The sequence below is a fragment of the Mus caroli genome, chromosome 17 (assembly GCF_900094665.2).
Source record: "Mus caroli chromosome 17, CAROLI_EIJ_v1.1, whole genome shotgun sequence".
In the NCBI taxonomy this organism is placed as follows: Eukaryota; Metazoa; Chordata; class Mammalia; order Rodentia; family Muridae; genus Mus; species Mus caroli.
This window is the reverse complement of record NC_034586.1, coordinates 63,308,786-63,326,208: the sequence shown is the minus strand read 5'-3', so window position 1 is coordinate 63,326,208 and position 17,423 is coordinate 63,308,786. Positions and strand designations below refer to the sequence as shown.

At 44.0% G+C, this 17,423-nt stretch overlaps 1 protein-coding gene across 7 annotated transcripts in view; it reads left to right on the top strand.

The window, feature by feature from the left end:
• Window positions 1–17,423, top strand: part of Ptprm (protein tyrosine phosphatase receptor type M) — a 682,149-nt gene that overhangs the window by 146,992 nt on the left and 517,734 nt on the right. For all 7 annotated transcript variants that reach the window (XM_029470946.1, XM_029470944.1, XM_029470943.1 and 4 more), the window contains exon 2: window positions 14,337–14,459. In XM_029470946.1, the coding sequence (XP_029326806.1) occupies window positions 14,337–14,459 (123 nt within the window). The remainder of the gene's footprint in view (window positions 1–14,336; window positions 14,460–17,423) is intronic.

Here is a 17,423-nt window from a genome sequence, read left to right as displayed (position 1 = left end):
CTCCCTCCCTCCCTCCCTCCCTCTCTCCATTATGCTGTACGGGGCAGTAGCTGCTGTTCCAGCATTGATAGAGATGTTTCCTTTGGCGCAGTGATTCCAAGCCGGAGAGCACTACAACTTTTCTTCAATTTTGAAGACATGTTTAGTTCCCTGGCTCCCTCTCCACACCCATGCTTTCTTTTGTCCTTTTGTCCTGATGCTGTGGTGGATTGAATCCAGTGCCTGGTGCATGCCAGATAAACCCCATCCCACTGCATTATTCCCCAGAGTTTTCGGAGGTTTTGATGGTTCTTGGTTTTCGTTCTGGTAAAAATTGAAAAGCAAGCAAAGCATCCAGACTCTGGCTTCTATAAGCTTGCTTTCTGCCTTCTGCCTTCCTTCCCTTTCCAGGCTACCTCTTATGTCCTTGCTTAACATGATTTGCTTTGTACAAGATCCAGAACAACTGCTGAGAGTTGATCCCGGGTGTAAGTTTTTGTCTGGTCCCTATCTGCAAACACTGGTCTAACCTGTCTCCTCCCCTATCCCACTTCTCATCATTCCCTTTTGTGGCTGGGAGAGACACCAGGGAGAGACACCAGGGAGAGACACTGGGTCTAGTGCATGTCAGACAAGTGCTCCAACACTGAGTTACATCTTCCGCCCTCTCTCCACCTCTCTTTAAGGGGCATCATTCTATTATCTGCAGCGTGACATTCAATACGTCGGCAGAGGGTCCTTGGGGTATTGAGATGCCAGTGCTGCTTGGCTGTAAAATTCAAAGGTAAAATAGCTAATGTGACACATTTAAGAAGACAGAGCTTTCTCGAGTAGTAGAGATGTGGAGATCACCCTGGAGTAGGCTCCCTTTGTGGCTATGTAGACATAGACTATAACCTCTTAGGAGGTGTGATTCCTAGCATCAGGGTCTAACTTTGGGCTGTCTAGTAGTCTATGGCTCAGTGTGAGTTATGTTCGGATGATGTCCCTTGTCTCTGAGAGAGAATAATACTCTTGCCCCTACCCCTGCTGTGCACCTGTAATGAAGGCTGTAATGAATCATGTTCATCGCAGTGAACCTGCCATGAACATGATTCTCAACCCTGCCCAGGATGCCAGCATTCTCCTGATGAACTTGGCAGCCTTGTCTTTAGCCACTCTTAGGTATTATTTGTGTCACCGTAAGCTTTCATCGAATGAGTACTCAATGACCCTCCCATGACACCCCTTGTTTATGCTTTCTGGGATGTTTCGTGTGTGCTTCCAATGTTCATCTGACTTCCCTCTGGTAAGTCAGGTAAACTTGAGCCTCTGTGTCCGTGTTGCATCAAACTGTGGCCTCTGTCTAATGTCTTTTGTCGTCGGGGTACAGGATGACATGACATGGCTGTGTTGCTCTTGTGTAAATATGTGGGTTGAAAAATCTCTCACCATTAATATGGACAGGCCATAAATGACCTCCTGGACCCCAGGTAGCTGATACTTGCTGTTTCAGTGGGAATCCGAGTGTACAAATGAACCTAGATAGGGTAGTCTTGGATGTATGAGAATGGTGTTAGTAAATATCTAACAACTAGGGGAGGGGGTCTCAAGAGCATGCTGTGAAGTGCTCCAGGCAAAGGCACAGGAGAACATGAAAGAAAGAGGTAAGGGGAGATTTGTACCTGAGAAGGAGTGTGGAGGTGGGTAGGGGTATACCAGGCCACTAGGAGGACATGCCCTTCAGCGGTGTAGTAAGATAGTGTGAGTTCCTCAGAGACAGTTGAGTGACAGTGTGGCTTGTCCTTGACTGGATGATAGTTCCAGTGGGCAAGGAAATGGCCTAGGCATGATTGTCCTGTTCCCCACATCCCCTCCAGCAGTGGGGTCACTGGAGACGTGTTCTACAGCTCAGACAGAGTCCCAACACTACTCTCTACAGCTCTGATTCCATCCATGTGTGGTGGAGATCAGGACCTATGCACTAATAATTGATCCCTGCCAATCAGGTGCAGATGGCCAATGAATTATCCTTTGATTAACTGCTAATTTTTTTTTTTTTACCGAGAATTTGATATCCTGGGGAGTTATAACATTTCCACCATGCACATGTGTCATGGGGAGATAGATCACATGGCTAGCTCTTTTGTATTCTCAGAGTCATCCTAAGATGCTGGGTTTCAGAATCGCTGAGCAACAAAGGAAGTCGCACAGAGCAGAGAGGGAGAAGGCAGTCATGAAGGCAGGGACCTTGGAAGAGTGGGAGGTGCTGCTTCTATGAGTAGAAAAGGGGGTGTGGTTCAGGGTTACTCTGAGAAGCTTGGGAGAGATGTAAAGTTTTGCTATCCAACTTGTGAGTCAGGGATGTATCTCAGCGCTGAGGGTGGAAAGGGTGCATAATGGATCCAGAGACCCAGCCCCTCACCTGCAATGGTAGGTCTCTTATTTTTAAAGAAATAATTCAAGTCCACACTTTCCTTGACCTAATTAAATCTTCTGTTTTCCCCATGGCTTTCATGTTTTAATTTGAAGTTAGTGATATAAAACAGTGAAGTCGAATGAATTTCCTTATTGAGCGGTGTTAGTAGGAGACTCATTTTACTATCCTGTAGTTAAGGTCATGTCTACACTTCTTTAATAAACATCTCTCCGAAATTGATAGAGCTTGGGGGTGGGGAGTCAAAACTGGTGCCAGCTGGTTTTCTGTGGAAAGGAGATGAACACCCCCACCCCCCAACTCTTCTCTAAACCCAGAATAGAGTGAGTGAATCTACTACTAATGTTGACAATTTTAGCTCCTCAAGTGGGACTCAGCACCTCTGAAGGGACAGTTGTTGCCCGTGTGCTTGCGGTGATGTGTCAAGGCAAGACAGAGATGTCATGACGTGGTAGCTCCCACAAGTGCCACATTTGGTCACTGTCTTTAATAGCTCCAGAAATGGAGCTGCTCTTTGCAATCTCCTCCAGACATATTCCTGGCCCCTTGAAGGGTTACTGGCCCTTAAGCTAAACCCAGTCAGCACTCTATTGATTTACAGGAGTTTACTTTGCATTCCTGTCATGCTCACATTAGGTTAGATAGTCTTCACAGTGTGTGCCCAATATGGCTAAGGCTAGCTATAAGGTTACAGTGCATCCCATAGTGGTACAGAGCTGGGCTTCATTGTACTTACCCAGCATTCGGAACACTCAGAGAGTTTGTGGCCAGTGTGGGCTTCATAATACTGTGTCACAAAAATATGAAGACATTAAACAAAAGGAATGAAAAACGGGGGGGGGGGGCAAAGGGAAGGGGGGAGTGGAGAGAGGGGGGATTTTATTTTATTTTAGGATAAAGATATTGCTTTTATAGATAATCCATACTTACAGTTATTAAATACTGTTACATATAAACATTTCGTTGCCCGTGGTATCCCCCAATATTTAAAATAAGTGGTGGACTTAGTGTAATCCTAGCTGTTCAGGGCCTTTCCTATTGGCTGCTACATCAAGTCAGCTTAGAAGTTTGAGACCAGACAGGGACAAGATAAAAAAAAATTCTGTGTTCAAATAAACAAACGAAGAAAACCAAATAAATAAATGATGAGAGAGAAGAGGGAAGAGGGAAGAGGGAAGAGGGAAGAGGGAAGAGAGAAGAGAGAGAGGGAGGGAGGGAGGGAGGGAGGGAGAGAGAGAGAGAGAGAGAGAGAGAGAGAGAGAGAGAGAGAGAGAGAGAGATATCATCCATCGGATGGAAACAGAGTTTTAGAAGCTCTTGATATGGTCCACCTTTGTGTTTTGAAGACTCTAGCTGTTGCTTGAGGTTAACCATGCTAGCTAATAGACTGGTCACGGCCTGCAAAGAGAAAAGTCAGTGTTTGGTTGTTTACTAGACAGATAGGAAAAGAAGCTGGTAAGGAGATATTACAGTATTTATATTCTATCTATAAACACATTTCATCCTTGCAGCATTCTTGAAGGTGGATGGGGCCCCTTCTCCCCTCCCCCATAGAAGGAAGAGACCAGCTCTTAAGTTTACAGGGTAGGTGCTTGTTTGTGTCACCAGGGGTTAGCACATTGCATCTCCAGTGGTGAACATGGTCTTCCCATCACATCTCTCCTGTGCCTGCCAGTCACCTTGCCTTCCACAGAGCCACAGGGCTGGAACTCAGACCCCCTGCCTCCCAGCCCAGCGTGCTGCTCTCAGACAACCCTTCTTTGGAGTTCGCTGTGGACTGCCTGCTAAAATGTGACTAGATCATTGAGCGAGCTCTTAATAAAGACAAGAAAGACACACCCCCTACAGTGACCCTGAGAAAGTAAATGTTCCTAGTTCACTACATTTGAGCAACTAATTGGTCCTAGAAAATGACTGGAGGAAAAAGCTGACTCATGGCAGTTTGGGGCTTTGTAAGCCTTGCTCTCAGCTGGGAGGATTTTGTATAGAATCTGTTTTCTAATTTTAAAAACTATGTAACGAAATCTTCAAAGCTTGCTTTCTTTAGGGCCCCAGTTTGCTACTAAGTGTTGACTAGTTTTCTACCTCACTCACTTGAAAGACCTGTAACATGAGCTCACCAAGGTCCTTTTGTGCTTTGGACCTAAAACCCAACCTGACTGGCTGCCTTTAAGCAGAACCCCAGTGTGCTTCATAGTCTGTGTTTCTTGTTGACTGGTGCTGAGGTCTGCTAAATCTTAGCCTCATTATGCAGATTCTTAGAATAGCAGGCCTGGGGTATCTTTGCAGAGTTTTGCTTCTAGTTGCTGACTCTCTGCTTTCCCTTTTCTTGTGGATGGTTTAGGCTTTGGAACTGGCTTTTGTTCTTTCTCTTGCCTCCTACAGAGTTTCTACATTGCTCCTTTTAACTCTCTAGGTCCCCTGAGAATTGTCATATTCATCTTCTGTCTGTCTCCTCTGCCATCCCTTCTTTTCCTCCCCAATGACTGATTTCATGACTGATACTATACCTAAGTCCTAGATGGAAGGCATGAGACTGAGAGAAGGACAGAAATACCCCTAGTCACATCTTCCATTGGCGTGGCCTAGATGATGATGTTCAGTGACTAGGGTCCAGGCTTTTCTCCTGTCTTTCTTCCTGCCACAGACAGAACACCAATAGATTTCTGTTCTCATCTTTGTCATAAAAACTTCCCATAATTCTGAGTATTTAATGAAAGCAAGCATTTTTTGGGAACTGGGAATTAGTGATACAGAGATGAGCAGAACATTTTTGTTTTCCTAATTATTGGTGCTTGCAGTGTGGTAGGAAAGATCAGCATGGCACTATTTGACATCAAAACGCCAGAGTGATCTGTTCTTTATAGACCAGAAAAGGTAGATGGGCTCAATGCCCCTGGCCATGTCCCCCGCCCCCAAATTAACAAAACCAACAATGTGTGTTAAGTTGTAAAAATTAGAATGTTTTCCCATGGGCAGTTAAGAGTCATTGAAGAGACTAAAGTGTAGACCTAGGCTGAGATTCAAACCATGGTATAGGAGAGATGAGGGACTGATCGGGAAAGCCTTGAGAGAGCCACGTGGATCACAAGATGTCAAGACAAGAACTATGTGATCCTAGTCACTATAAACAATGTAAAGGAACACCTGTTCATTGGTGTTTCTCTTAGAGATGCTGTGAGCCTCCTATAGTAAAAGATCATCTTGAATCAATGGCCATGCTTTGGCATGTACCAACAAATTTAGCCATCTCCATTTCTGTGGGCAGCTAATAATAGTTGTTAGAGCCATGTATCCCATAAGGGGTAGACTCACAGATTTTTCTCATGATCAGGATTATCCATGAAAACTTCCTTCAAGGAACTTCAGAAACTAAAGACAGCACACAATTCTACAGTCATTACAACAATGATGTCAGGTCACCTGAGCATTGAAAGACACAGTTGTGTCCTGAAATGAACATAGAATCAGGTGAGAGGAAGTTTTGTTCCACTAGTGAAGCTCAGGATCTTTAGACCAGTGAGTAACCCTGAAAGGGATGAGATGCCTCACTATGTCAAGCATGGGGATGGAGGAACAAAGGCAGGTTCAGAGAAAGATGGTGGGGGTGGTCAGGAAGAATGACAGGTCATTCTTTTCCTTCCTCATCTCTGGGGGTCTGGGACATCTGGACCAAGCACACTCATTCTCTACCACTTACTTCCCTTGCCATCCTGAAATTCACAGAAGTCAAATGGACATTTGATATGAGGGCTGCTCACCTCTAGAATCTAAGACAGTGAGCAAGACCTGTTATAGACAGATCTAGGACTTCTAGAAACCTGCCTCCCTGATCCCAGTTCAGCATGTTCAAATGCCCAAGTTACCTACCCTATGTTTTATTAGTCAACCCCCCCCACACATATAGGAACCTAGAATAAAATGGTTTATACGACTAAGAGAATACATGAAATGGTGTGTACCTTCTCCTTGTACTTTGATCTTGCTCAATGAACGTAATGGATAGAGCTGTGTTCCTTGAGGTATGCATAATTAGCAAGCATGATTGAATGGCTGGATTCAGTTTATCTGCTGCTTCTGACAATAACGTATGCTAGTAGAGTTATAAAGAGATAGATTTGTAAATCATAGCAAGCAGGCAGGAGCGCTCCTGGGCTTGGATGAAATTCTCCCTGCTATTAATTTCCTGCATTTTTTTTAGCATGGTCATCTTCTGCTTGTTGAGAGGGTCCACTTAGGAGAAGAACAACAGTTGAAGGGTATTCTGACATGAAGTGAGAACATAAGGTTTAGGTCTTTGAGCCAGCCCCAGTGTTTTATTGTCCTTCACATGTAAGGTGTTTATGACTAAGCTCATATTGAGAACTGTGACGACCAAATGGCTTTGTTCAGGTCCTTTGGAAGAATATAGTGTGTCTGGCTATTTATGGAAGAAAATATTTGGGTTTCAACTTTTTCTGGTAACACTTTTCAAAGTCCATTGCATGCATGCTGTTATACTTGTGCACGTATGGTACTTTGCAAACAAAACTTGTAAACTACAAACGTAGTATGATATGACTTTTGAAAGAAAACAACGTCCCCTTTTTGTAAGTGCTAAGGATGGACCCCACGACATCCCTCTCACCGAGTAAGCGTTCTACCACCGAGTTATTCTCTAGCCCACCAAAACTTGCTGATGTCTTCTTAAACTATTTGTAACTACTAATCTAGATCAGTCTTTTTAAAAATAGGTCAGTGATTAGATTATTCTGGGACCTTTTTAAAGTTATAGATCCCGGAGGCCCGTCCCAGGAGTTCTAGTTAAATGTGTTATTCTAGGAGATGATTGGCAAACGGTCTACATTAGAATCCCTGGAAGCTTGATAAAGCCCAGATAGCTGAGGGCCAGAGTGTCTGATTGAGGAGCTGGGGTGCAGCCTGGAAATGTGTGCTCCTTTCTGGGTCCTATAGATGCATTGGACCCCAGGACCTGCTCCAGTGTGGGAACCTGAGACACTAGTGATCCAGGGAATCACATAATCAATCACGAATGGAGGATGTTCTTCTCCCCTAGACAGTGTTTCAATTTCTCTACCCTGTATCTAAGACAGAAACGGTCAGATGCTTTTCACAGTGCAGTGTCTGTGTAGAGGGCAGGATCACCAGATAGAGTCACAACTGCACAGTGAGTTGTTGGGAGTAGTTTTGTTCAAACCCAGTAGCAGCTCTATTAGGAACATGTCTACATACAGAAAAAGAGACGAGTCAGAAATCACTAGAGGATTTAGAAATAGAAATAATGACCCCACCCATTAAAAACCAAAATTTTTTAAGATCAATAAGGACAAAAAAATAAAACCAAAAAAACTTTACGGCTTGCTGCTATCCAGCCTGTTTAAATATTAGGAATTCAAAGATCGATAGGTAATGAAGACTGCCGTAAGAGTAATAAGCCATGGAAACTTTGGGGACAAGCTCATTTGCTCTGCGCCACGCACAGCACATCTACAGGCACATGGCATGGTTTACAACAGAGCGTCGCATTAGCCATTTAAATGCCTGTGCGATGTGTAAAAACTGCTTGCTAGATTAAATTATGTTGGAGAGCATTTCTGTAATGCTCGTGTCTGATCCACTAAACGTCATAGCACAGTCCCAAAGTTTCAGAGGCACCGTATAGTTTCACTTTTTAGCAGGCAATTAAATGTCAATGTCAGGGAGATTTAAATGAAGAAGGCTGGGGCTCTGGTGTGTGGGTGCAGGCACCTTTTTCTCTAACTCTTAAAACAATTATTCTTGCTATAGCTCACTTTCTGCTTAGGCTTTGAATTGCTTGGCTTATAGCTGTTTGTCTTTCAAGATAGAAATAGATGGGTAGAACCGCCTGTGGTTTCATGAGTCTCAGGAAAAGAGGACCTGGAACATTGTTCTTTAGAGCAGTATTTTAGAATGCTTTTTTTTTAAAAAAAATATGTTTTCTCCATGGAGAGACCCATTAAATAGTCTTTTATGCATTTCATAAAGCCGGACTTAAACGGGGTCATTCTGTGCTTTCAACAAACGTGTAAAATGTATCCCAGTCTCACACAAAGAAACTTTAAATGGACTGCAATTACAATCATAAGAAGCACTGCTCCAGTCTATAAGTCAATTCTACCAGTTCAAGGTAGAACTATTCAGAATGCGTGTTTATCTCACAAGCTTATGAAATAGGACATTGGATTGTTCCCTATTTGCTTCTTAGAAGCCTTGCTTTTCAGCGCTCCCTTACAGCACAGGCCATTAACAATCAGTGTAGTATTGAGCAGCCTCAGAGAGGTCTGTGAAAGGCACCTACAGAGCAGAGCCTGAGTTTTGCATGTAGACCTTGGTTGAACTGCTGGCTATGAACTGAACCACTAGGGTAACTGGGTGAGCTGTTTGATCACACTCAACTGCCATTTGTGAAAGCAGGCGTGCTCACTCAGGGTCCATTCAGAAGGCAGAAATAACACCAGACTGGAATGTGGGGTGTGGCATATAGAGACTGCACTGCATCGTTGGAAGAGGAGAGCTCTGATGAGAAGGGATAGCAGAGTGTGGAGCAGCCCCAACCAAGCACAGACATGGAGCTGAGCCCTGCCAGGCAGTGCTAGTAATTGAAAGGAGTTCTTGCAAGGGTGCAGCTGTAGACCTTGGAGGAAACCCTGGAGACAGGTATATGACAGTGCTCCACTGGGGCCGTCGGCAAAGGTCCTCGAGCAGGCTCTAGGACAGCCTACTGTCAGAGATGTCAGGACTAGGAGGGTTCCTGTTTCGTGAGCTAAGGACCCTACTAGGTAACTAGGCACATAGTGAGACCATGTGCCTCTTCTTCTTGCACTCTCTGTCCTACACCCTCCCCCAGAGGAAATTTTAACTTCTTGCCAACTGGGACAGGAAATGTAGGTTAAAGGTCTAGACCAGTGGATCTCAACCCTCCTAACACTGTGACCCTTTTATACAGTTCTTCATGTTATAGGGGTGACCTCCAAACATAAAATTACTCCTGTAATTCATAACTTCATAACTGTAATTTTGCTACTGTTATGAATTCTAATGTAAATATTTGTGCTTTCTGCTGGTTTTTGGTGATTCCTGTGGAAGGGTCATTTGATCCCCCAAATGGGTTGGGACCCACAGATTGAGATCCACTGGTCTAGACAGGGTAGGCACTTCTAAGAGCCTAGTAATTGAATTACAGGAGTTAAAGCTGATGACTGGCACAGGAATTTGAAAACTGCTGGTGCTTGCCTCTAGGATTTTAGAAAAAAACAAAACAAAACAAACAATTAATCTAGAGAATATTAAATGCACCTGTATTTCGTGTTATAAGTTCTTTGAATCTGACATATTGAGACAAAAGACTCACACTGGATTTGAGGAATAGACAAAATAACATTGCCCTTAGACTGTAGCAGGCATTTGCCCACTTTGAGGAATTGGTGCCTGTAACTAGCAGAGGATGTTGGATATCACAGGTTGCTCTCTGAACATCTTAGTGGAACTCTTCCATGTTTCATATTGATTTAAAACTTCAGCCTAGCCAGTCAGCTTCAGGTAAGAGAATCTGCCCCAAACTAGAGGCTTTGATACATATTTGAATCCCTCTGGGATGAAGTGAGTAGATCAGGGACACTGTTTGCAAAGCTGAGGAGATCAGAGTGGAACTGATTTCAAGTGTAAGCAGAGAGTGATGTAGTTTGTAAGTGCATATAGAGGTGAGCTGGATCGGGATGGCATGACTGCAGGATGCAGTCTGAAGAAGTTTATTTTCAGATTCATTTTTGTCAATTTTGTGCAGGTGCCCACAAAGGCCAGAAGAGGGCATCAGATCCCCTGGACCTAGAATTGCAGGTGGTTGTGGGCTGCCAATGTGGGTGCTAGGTACTGAACCTCAAGTCCTCTGGACAAGCTGCAGGATAATCTGCAAGCTTAACCACTGAGCAGATTCTCCCTCCCCCAAAGGTAAATATATTAGTAACTAGCGCCTGTGTGAGCTTGATGCATATCTGTGAGCACAGTCACCTCATCATGCACAGGTATGTAAGAGGATAACTTTGTAAAATCACTTTATCCACCTTTAAGCAGGTTCAGGGAATTGAACTTGGGTTGCCTAGCTTGTACTACAAGCTCCTTTATCCATTGAGCCATCTTGCCAGTCTTCCAAATCAACTTCTGACCCACAACCTGTGGCAGTTTGTATTGGCTCTGCTGTCTCTCTGGCTCAACGATTCAGATGGATATGAATCCTTCTAAATGTCTCTCTGGAGTAAAAGTAGGCCACCTTCTTATACCTTATAGGGTAATTATTTCTTAATACTGTTGGTGAAATGGGCCATTTGTGCTACCCCAGAGAAAAAGGCAAGATAAATTCCCTCCAGTATGCAAATGGCAATCTTTTATTTTCATAAATCAGGAGTGACCTTTCTAGACAACTAGGCTTGCTACCTAATTATTGCCAGAATAAAAGAATGCTGGGCCACAATTTGTAGAGAGTTCATTAACATTTAACTGGCTTATAGCTTTAAGCCATAATAAAAAGTGAAGATATGGAGCCCCAAAGTCAAGTTTCCAGCCATGTCATTTGGAGATCTACTTGAATCAGGCTCACTTGAATTAAGACAGTTTTAATTGTTTAGGAGGATATTATACCATTCTTAGTTTAAGTTTTTTCTGGCAACATTATTGTAAGCCAATTCTGCATTGCATTTAAGGAAACACATTGCCCCCATCTCCTCTCCCCTCTGATCCTCTCTCTGTTCCTCTCTGGTTTGCTGTTTTTTGAGGTAGAGTCCTGCTCTGTATCCATGGCTGGTCTCACACATGCCACGCACACGCCAGACGGGCCTCTCCCTTGTAATCTCGGGCTCACAAGAACCGGGGTTTTCTTTTTAACTTCCATTCTGACATCATTTCCTTTTATTTCTTCCTGTTTGGGGTTCAATAAAATCATCTCTGCTCTCATGAGCTCTCACTGATAAAGAACACATACGAGGCAACGTGTCTCAAGGCAACAGGAAATGTATGGGGGAGCCTGTCTTCGAGGGGTCTGAAGATCCTGCGTCCTCCCAGAGAGATGTATTTTCCCTCTCACGGTCTCTTTCATGTGGTCAGACCTGTGCAGACACCAGCAGCACTGCTGCTTTGTGATTTCCCTCTCTCCATCCTCACTTCAGCATCAGGCTACATCTTCAGTGCAACATCTTACAGTCCTTTTGAAGACCAAATCCTTAACCAGCCTCCAGTGGCCTTGAGGACACTCCTACTGTTCCGGCTGTATAGGGGAGATAGTCAGCGTCCTATCAGCATTGTCCCAGGAGGTGCCTCTTCCTTACTGTTACTTGTACCGCTGCTCTTTGGTTTCTTCTTCAGTGCTGAAACTATTCTCCGTGTCACAACTACAGCTTGCAACAGACCATTCCCTTCCCCTCAACCCCCCTTCCAAATGGTTACATCTCTCCAGTATCAGGATATCATTAGCATCCAATGCTGAACAGATCCACTTTGCTCCAGAACTCAGTAAAACTGTAAGGAGGAAAGGGCGGGGGGGGGGGGGGGGGGGGGGGGGGGGGGGGGGGGAGAGGAGGGTGGAGGGAGACACATGATGATCACCTGTTCCCACAATTGAACTTTGACTTTAATGCTGTACCTTTGATAATGAGCTTGGTGTTCCCCGGGGAAGGCTTAATTGAGACTATAAGTATTGAAAGCATTCAGAAGCTAGCATGCTGATAACTGCTGTCTGAAACTTGGCTAAAAGTCTTAGAGGGCCGTTTGGGACAACCTGAGGTGTCTTGACTCACTCCTGTCTAGCATTTCCCGGCGCATGCAGGCACATTTGGGCAGAGTACTCATCATATCTTCAGATGCAGGTGGAGTAGCCCTTTTCCAAAACTGCTAGGAACCAGAAATGTTGAGGGCTGAGGAGTGTTTTGAAACACACTTGGGTATATAATAAGGTGAGTGCCAAGGGATGTGGCCAAGCTCTGAACACAGAATCTGCTCATTTCATAGGCCTGCACATGCAGCCTGACAGTGATGTTTGTATTCTTTTGCCTTTTGAGTTTGGCCCCATCACCTGAAACCAGGTGTGGAAGCCGTTGAACTTGTTGAACTAGGTCAGTGAGCAAGAAGTTTCAAATTCAAGAGCATTTTGGATGTTGTGAGTAATTTTGATTACTCTGTGATGTAGATATAGACAGGGGAGCTAATTCCCAAATGACAGGGTCGGGACTGTCAGGGCTGCCCAAGGGCTGGAGTGGAAAAGAAATGGATTTGGTAAGGATAAGTGGATTGTCCTGTGCATTCAGAGAGAAAACATACACACACACACACACACACACACATACACACACACACACACACACACCCCAAAACCCTCACAAAAGGAGAAAACCTTGACAGCAGGTGTGGAAAGACGCATTCTTTCAGCTCAGGATGGACCAGGGCTCTTGTCCAGTCTGTTGTTAGAGTGAGGTCAAGAGCAGAAGATGGCTGGATTCTGCTCCAACACAGGGTACCACTCTTGTGGACACCATTCAGAGAGCACCTGCTAGGATGCTGACAGGTCTGAAACCTCCCAGGAGGAATTAGGGAGAGCAGAGCATGTATTGCCTGGGGAAGCTGAGACGTAGGACATGACAGTGCCTTTCAAACTGTCAATTTTTCTGTGCCGGGGCTGGGAATTTTACTGTTGCCTTGTGGGGTGGAAGGAAGATAAATGGATGTACCTTCAAGAGGCAGAGTGGGGACTAGAACTTCTCAGGATGTTTTCTACGTACAGAATGTGCAGTTTCTCTTATGTCTTCTGAGACTAGCTGTTCTGGAAGGCATAGGATTGATTTAGGTGGGGAGCGGAGGTGGCGGTAAAAGTTGAATCAGGTGACTTTTAAAATTCATTTTGTCTCTGGTTTATAATTGCGGTTTTCCTTGCCTTCTGCCTCTAAGGTGTACACGACAGGCACCGTACCATAATCATCCTAAAGCTGCATCCTGCCATAAGTCCTTACGTCTTCCCAGCTGCCAGCAATGATAATTAATATTTTGAGTTAGGGGGATTCACTTACTGTGCAGCTGATTATGTCAGTATCTACTCTCCATTGATGTAATGGATAGCAGGGCTTTTCGGGATTGTTGTTGGGATGGGTGTCATCATTCACTCTTCTCTGTGAGTCATTTGGACAAAGACCCGTCGCTGTAAGTAATGGAAAGGCTGTGGGGTGGGACTGGAAACTGGCAGTGCCCTGAGTGGCACTGAGTCGGAAGCAGCTGATCTTCTGAGTATGTGGATACTGCCTTTTATATCTTCTTACTTAAATAGCTTCATTCAGTGCACCAAGAGTAAGCAGATGTTTGCTACACGTTTAGCCTTGAAATTTCTGCCCCTAAGACTTGTGTGGATTATGAAGTGACTTCATGATCTATTTTTTGATTATGAGAACTCGGTGGTTGTTTCCCTAAACCACAGGCTGAGACCTGTTTCCGTGTAAGGTATAGAAGAGTATTTTGCAGGCTGTCCTCACCATGTGTGCTGTGCCCGGTCTTCTATGCTCACACTGGTGTTTGGGGGGAAACAATTCTCGTTTTAATTTTTGAACAAATTATAATTTTCCGTGGAAAATATGTTGAGTCTTTGAGGGGGTCCTATTAAAGTTTTGAAGGCAAGATGAATTCCCTAAGTTCAGTATTCATCTGAAACGTGAATTTTGAATCTGTTTATTTCAATTGTCTTCTACCAACATTGGGCTTCTTCTAGAGAGCAACGTATGTATCTGTATTGTTACAATCAAGCAACATTATTCAAAATTCTGCAATTCCCAAGTGGAAAAATGTCAAATCACACTCGGATGTCAAGTTGATTTTTTTTTTTCATGACGCATCTTACTTCATTTCAGTCTTCTGGTTGTAACTTATATTGCCTCTTTGCCTTCCCTTGTAGGTGGCTGCCTCTTTGATGAACCATACAGCACATGTGGATATAGTCAAGCTGACGAAGATGACTTCAACTGGGAGCAGGTGAACACCCTGACCAAACCGACCTCTGACCCCTGGATGCCATCAGGTTTGCCCTTGCTCTTCAGTATTTTTTTCTGAAATGGGGGTGGGCATCTCGAGGGTCTTCATAGTTATGGAACATTGTCGCTGGATACTGGTTGAGTGAAAGCCCATGTCTGTCTCTAAGTGCTGTTCTTGGCTGGTCAACTGGGGAGGGTGGTGTAAATGAGAAGATGGGCTATAGGAGCTTAACCTTGCATCTCTCTCTCTTGAAGACTCTTATGGTCCACTCTCTGTATCTTTGGGTATACTTTGGCTGAATTAGTGGACATCATCCAGATGACCTTTCTCAAACAGCAGGTGTGGGGACAGTTGGATGTCTCTTCTGGAATTACGTGTCAAGGATGGAACTTCAGCACCTTGAATCAAACCTCCTTTCTCAGCCTCAGAGCCTCAGGGGCTCTCTTGTCCTGAGAGATCATGACCCTGAAAGCCTTTGGAGGATGCAGCAAAACTGCGTGGATTTTTTTTTCCTCTTCCCTACCACGAAGGGCTTAGTGAATTTCACGCTAAGTAGAATCTACTACCTCACTAAGCATCAGTCAGAATTTTTTTTTGAAAGAAAAGTAGAAAGAGCATGACTGGTCTAGTCACAGCGGTGCCTGACTATTTTAAGGGGACCCTCTTTTCAGGCTGTGACCTTGGCAGTCCTTTTAAAGGTTTAGAATTGCAGAATCCCTACGAAATTGGCTGATGAATATGGCACTAAGGCCTCAAACTACTAAAAACCTATTATTGAAACCTAGGTTTCAGATAAAGCATTTTTTTTTTAGAAAATATAAGAATATAAAGCTTTTCATTAATGTGCCTACATGCAGCAGTAATTAGATTTTGTGTGTAATCTTGTAAAGGCACCTTCAAAGCATGAGGTGGAATCTAATGTTGTTCTTAATAAGCTTTAACAGTTATGATGACCACCGTGGTCTTCTCTCGCCTTCCCTTAATTCCTTATAATTTCCAAGTCAGGAGCCATAATCTCTTTAGCACTGTGGCTTTTTCGGGACTACCGAAGGTTCGCCAAGTCTTGTTTGGTGCCAGATGGTCTTCTCCTTTGCTGACTTTCTTTTGAGCATTTGCCCGTCACTGCTGCCTCGGGAGTTACTTGATTAGCTCCACTCTAACTCTCCTTTCTCCTCTTATTTGTGATTGATAGATAGTAACATGGCTGTTCCTCCCTGCTCTGTTCCTCCCCAAGGAGAGTCCTTGTCCTGAGAGCAGTTGAGCCTATCCTTGCCACTGCCCCAGGTGTCCACTGGTATCCAGAGAGGCTGAGATGGTGGAGAGTTAGGCCTGGTAGATCTGTCCATGCAAGCACCGTCACTGTATGATGTCATGTCTGTCTTCTCATTTGATGAAATCTGTGCCTTTCTGGATGCTGTACATCAGGAAGGATGGAAACCAAGATCACTCATGTTAGGCAAGCGCTCCATCTACCACTGGGCTTGTTCCCTAAGCCTCCAATTTGCAATTTGTTCACATGAGGTATCTGCTTCCATTACTGTGGCCCTTTATACTGGATACAATGCTTCTACAAGAAGCCTAAATATTGCAGAGTCCTCTTCAGCATAGGCTGACTCTATTTGAGTCATAAGATAAGTACCTCACTGGATGAAAAAGAGGTTTGCCACCAAGCCTGACAACATGAGTTCAATACCCAGATCCACATGATAGAAGGAGAAAACCAACTCTGGAAAATTATTTTCTTCTCTCTCGTTGTAGGAAACAAACTCAAGTCTAGAAGTCTAGATACATACATACACACACACACACACACACACACACACAGAGAGACAGAGAGACAGAGAGACAGAGAGACAGAGAGACAGAGACAGAGAGACAGAGAGAGACAGAGAGAGAGATAGAGAGACAGAGAGAGTCACATACATGTCACACACACAGTAGTAAATCTATAAATATAATTACAAGACTATTAACATCTCTTATGGTCAATGGATGGCAGAGAGAACCTCGTGGCTTTTGTTAGCCACATCAGTTTGTTGTTTTAAGGCTTCATTAAACAATATAGTTGGATTTGTTCTCACACCTATGTTACTTGTTCTGCTACATATAGACTGATGTCGTATTGACTTACAGTTGCCCTGTTGGCCGAATGTAACCACCTGACTGTTTCAATACAGCTTGTAAGCTAGGAGTGGTGTCTCCATCTTTAAGTGACTGGAAACTTTTAAAAAGAATAATAGTATTTTGGAGATATGAATTTCAAATTTCAGCATCCATTAAATTTATTGTCACACAGCTATGGCCATTCAGGGTAACAGTGGATGGCAGCTTAGGCTCTGTGGTCAGATCTTCATGGCTGGGACAGAGATGAGTGCACAGACCTGTGTCCCTCACTCTCACCGTTACTGGGGCAGTATATTCTCCTGACCTAGGCTGTTTCAGATTGTGAATCTTTTGTATTCCTGTAGTCACTTTATAACTATTAGCCATGGCATGGTTTCCTGTTTCCTCTCACCACCAGTCCCTGTGGTTTTCCAGCCACTGCTTGTGTTTCTACTCCTAGTGCCTCAGCCTTGGCTGCGCTACTGTGGTTCCTGCTAACAAACAGCCCATCTAAATGAGTTTCAAAATGTTGACAGCCTAAAGTACTACACTGATTTAGGCCTTGATGTTACTCTGTCTTTTCTGAAGTCAAAGGTGGGGTTTGTTCCTTGGAATCTTCCATGTGAGAGGTTATTAATAACCATATTTTGAAAAGTGAATACAGTCTGGAGCTTTAACCAAACTGACTTGGTCTCTCCTTTGAGCTGGTAGCATCTCTCTGGAACCACACGTTAAAGGGAAACACCAAGTATCATAAAACTTTGTGCATTTAAACTTGACGCTTCTGTAGTAGGCTCTGTACCTTAATGGCTTTCTTAAGGGTAGAACAAGCTAACTATTCTCTTGCTGGTAACTGCGTGGCTTATTTCATATGAATTGATCTTCATTAGCACTGAGGGGAATTTTA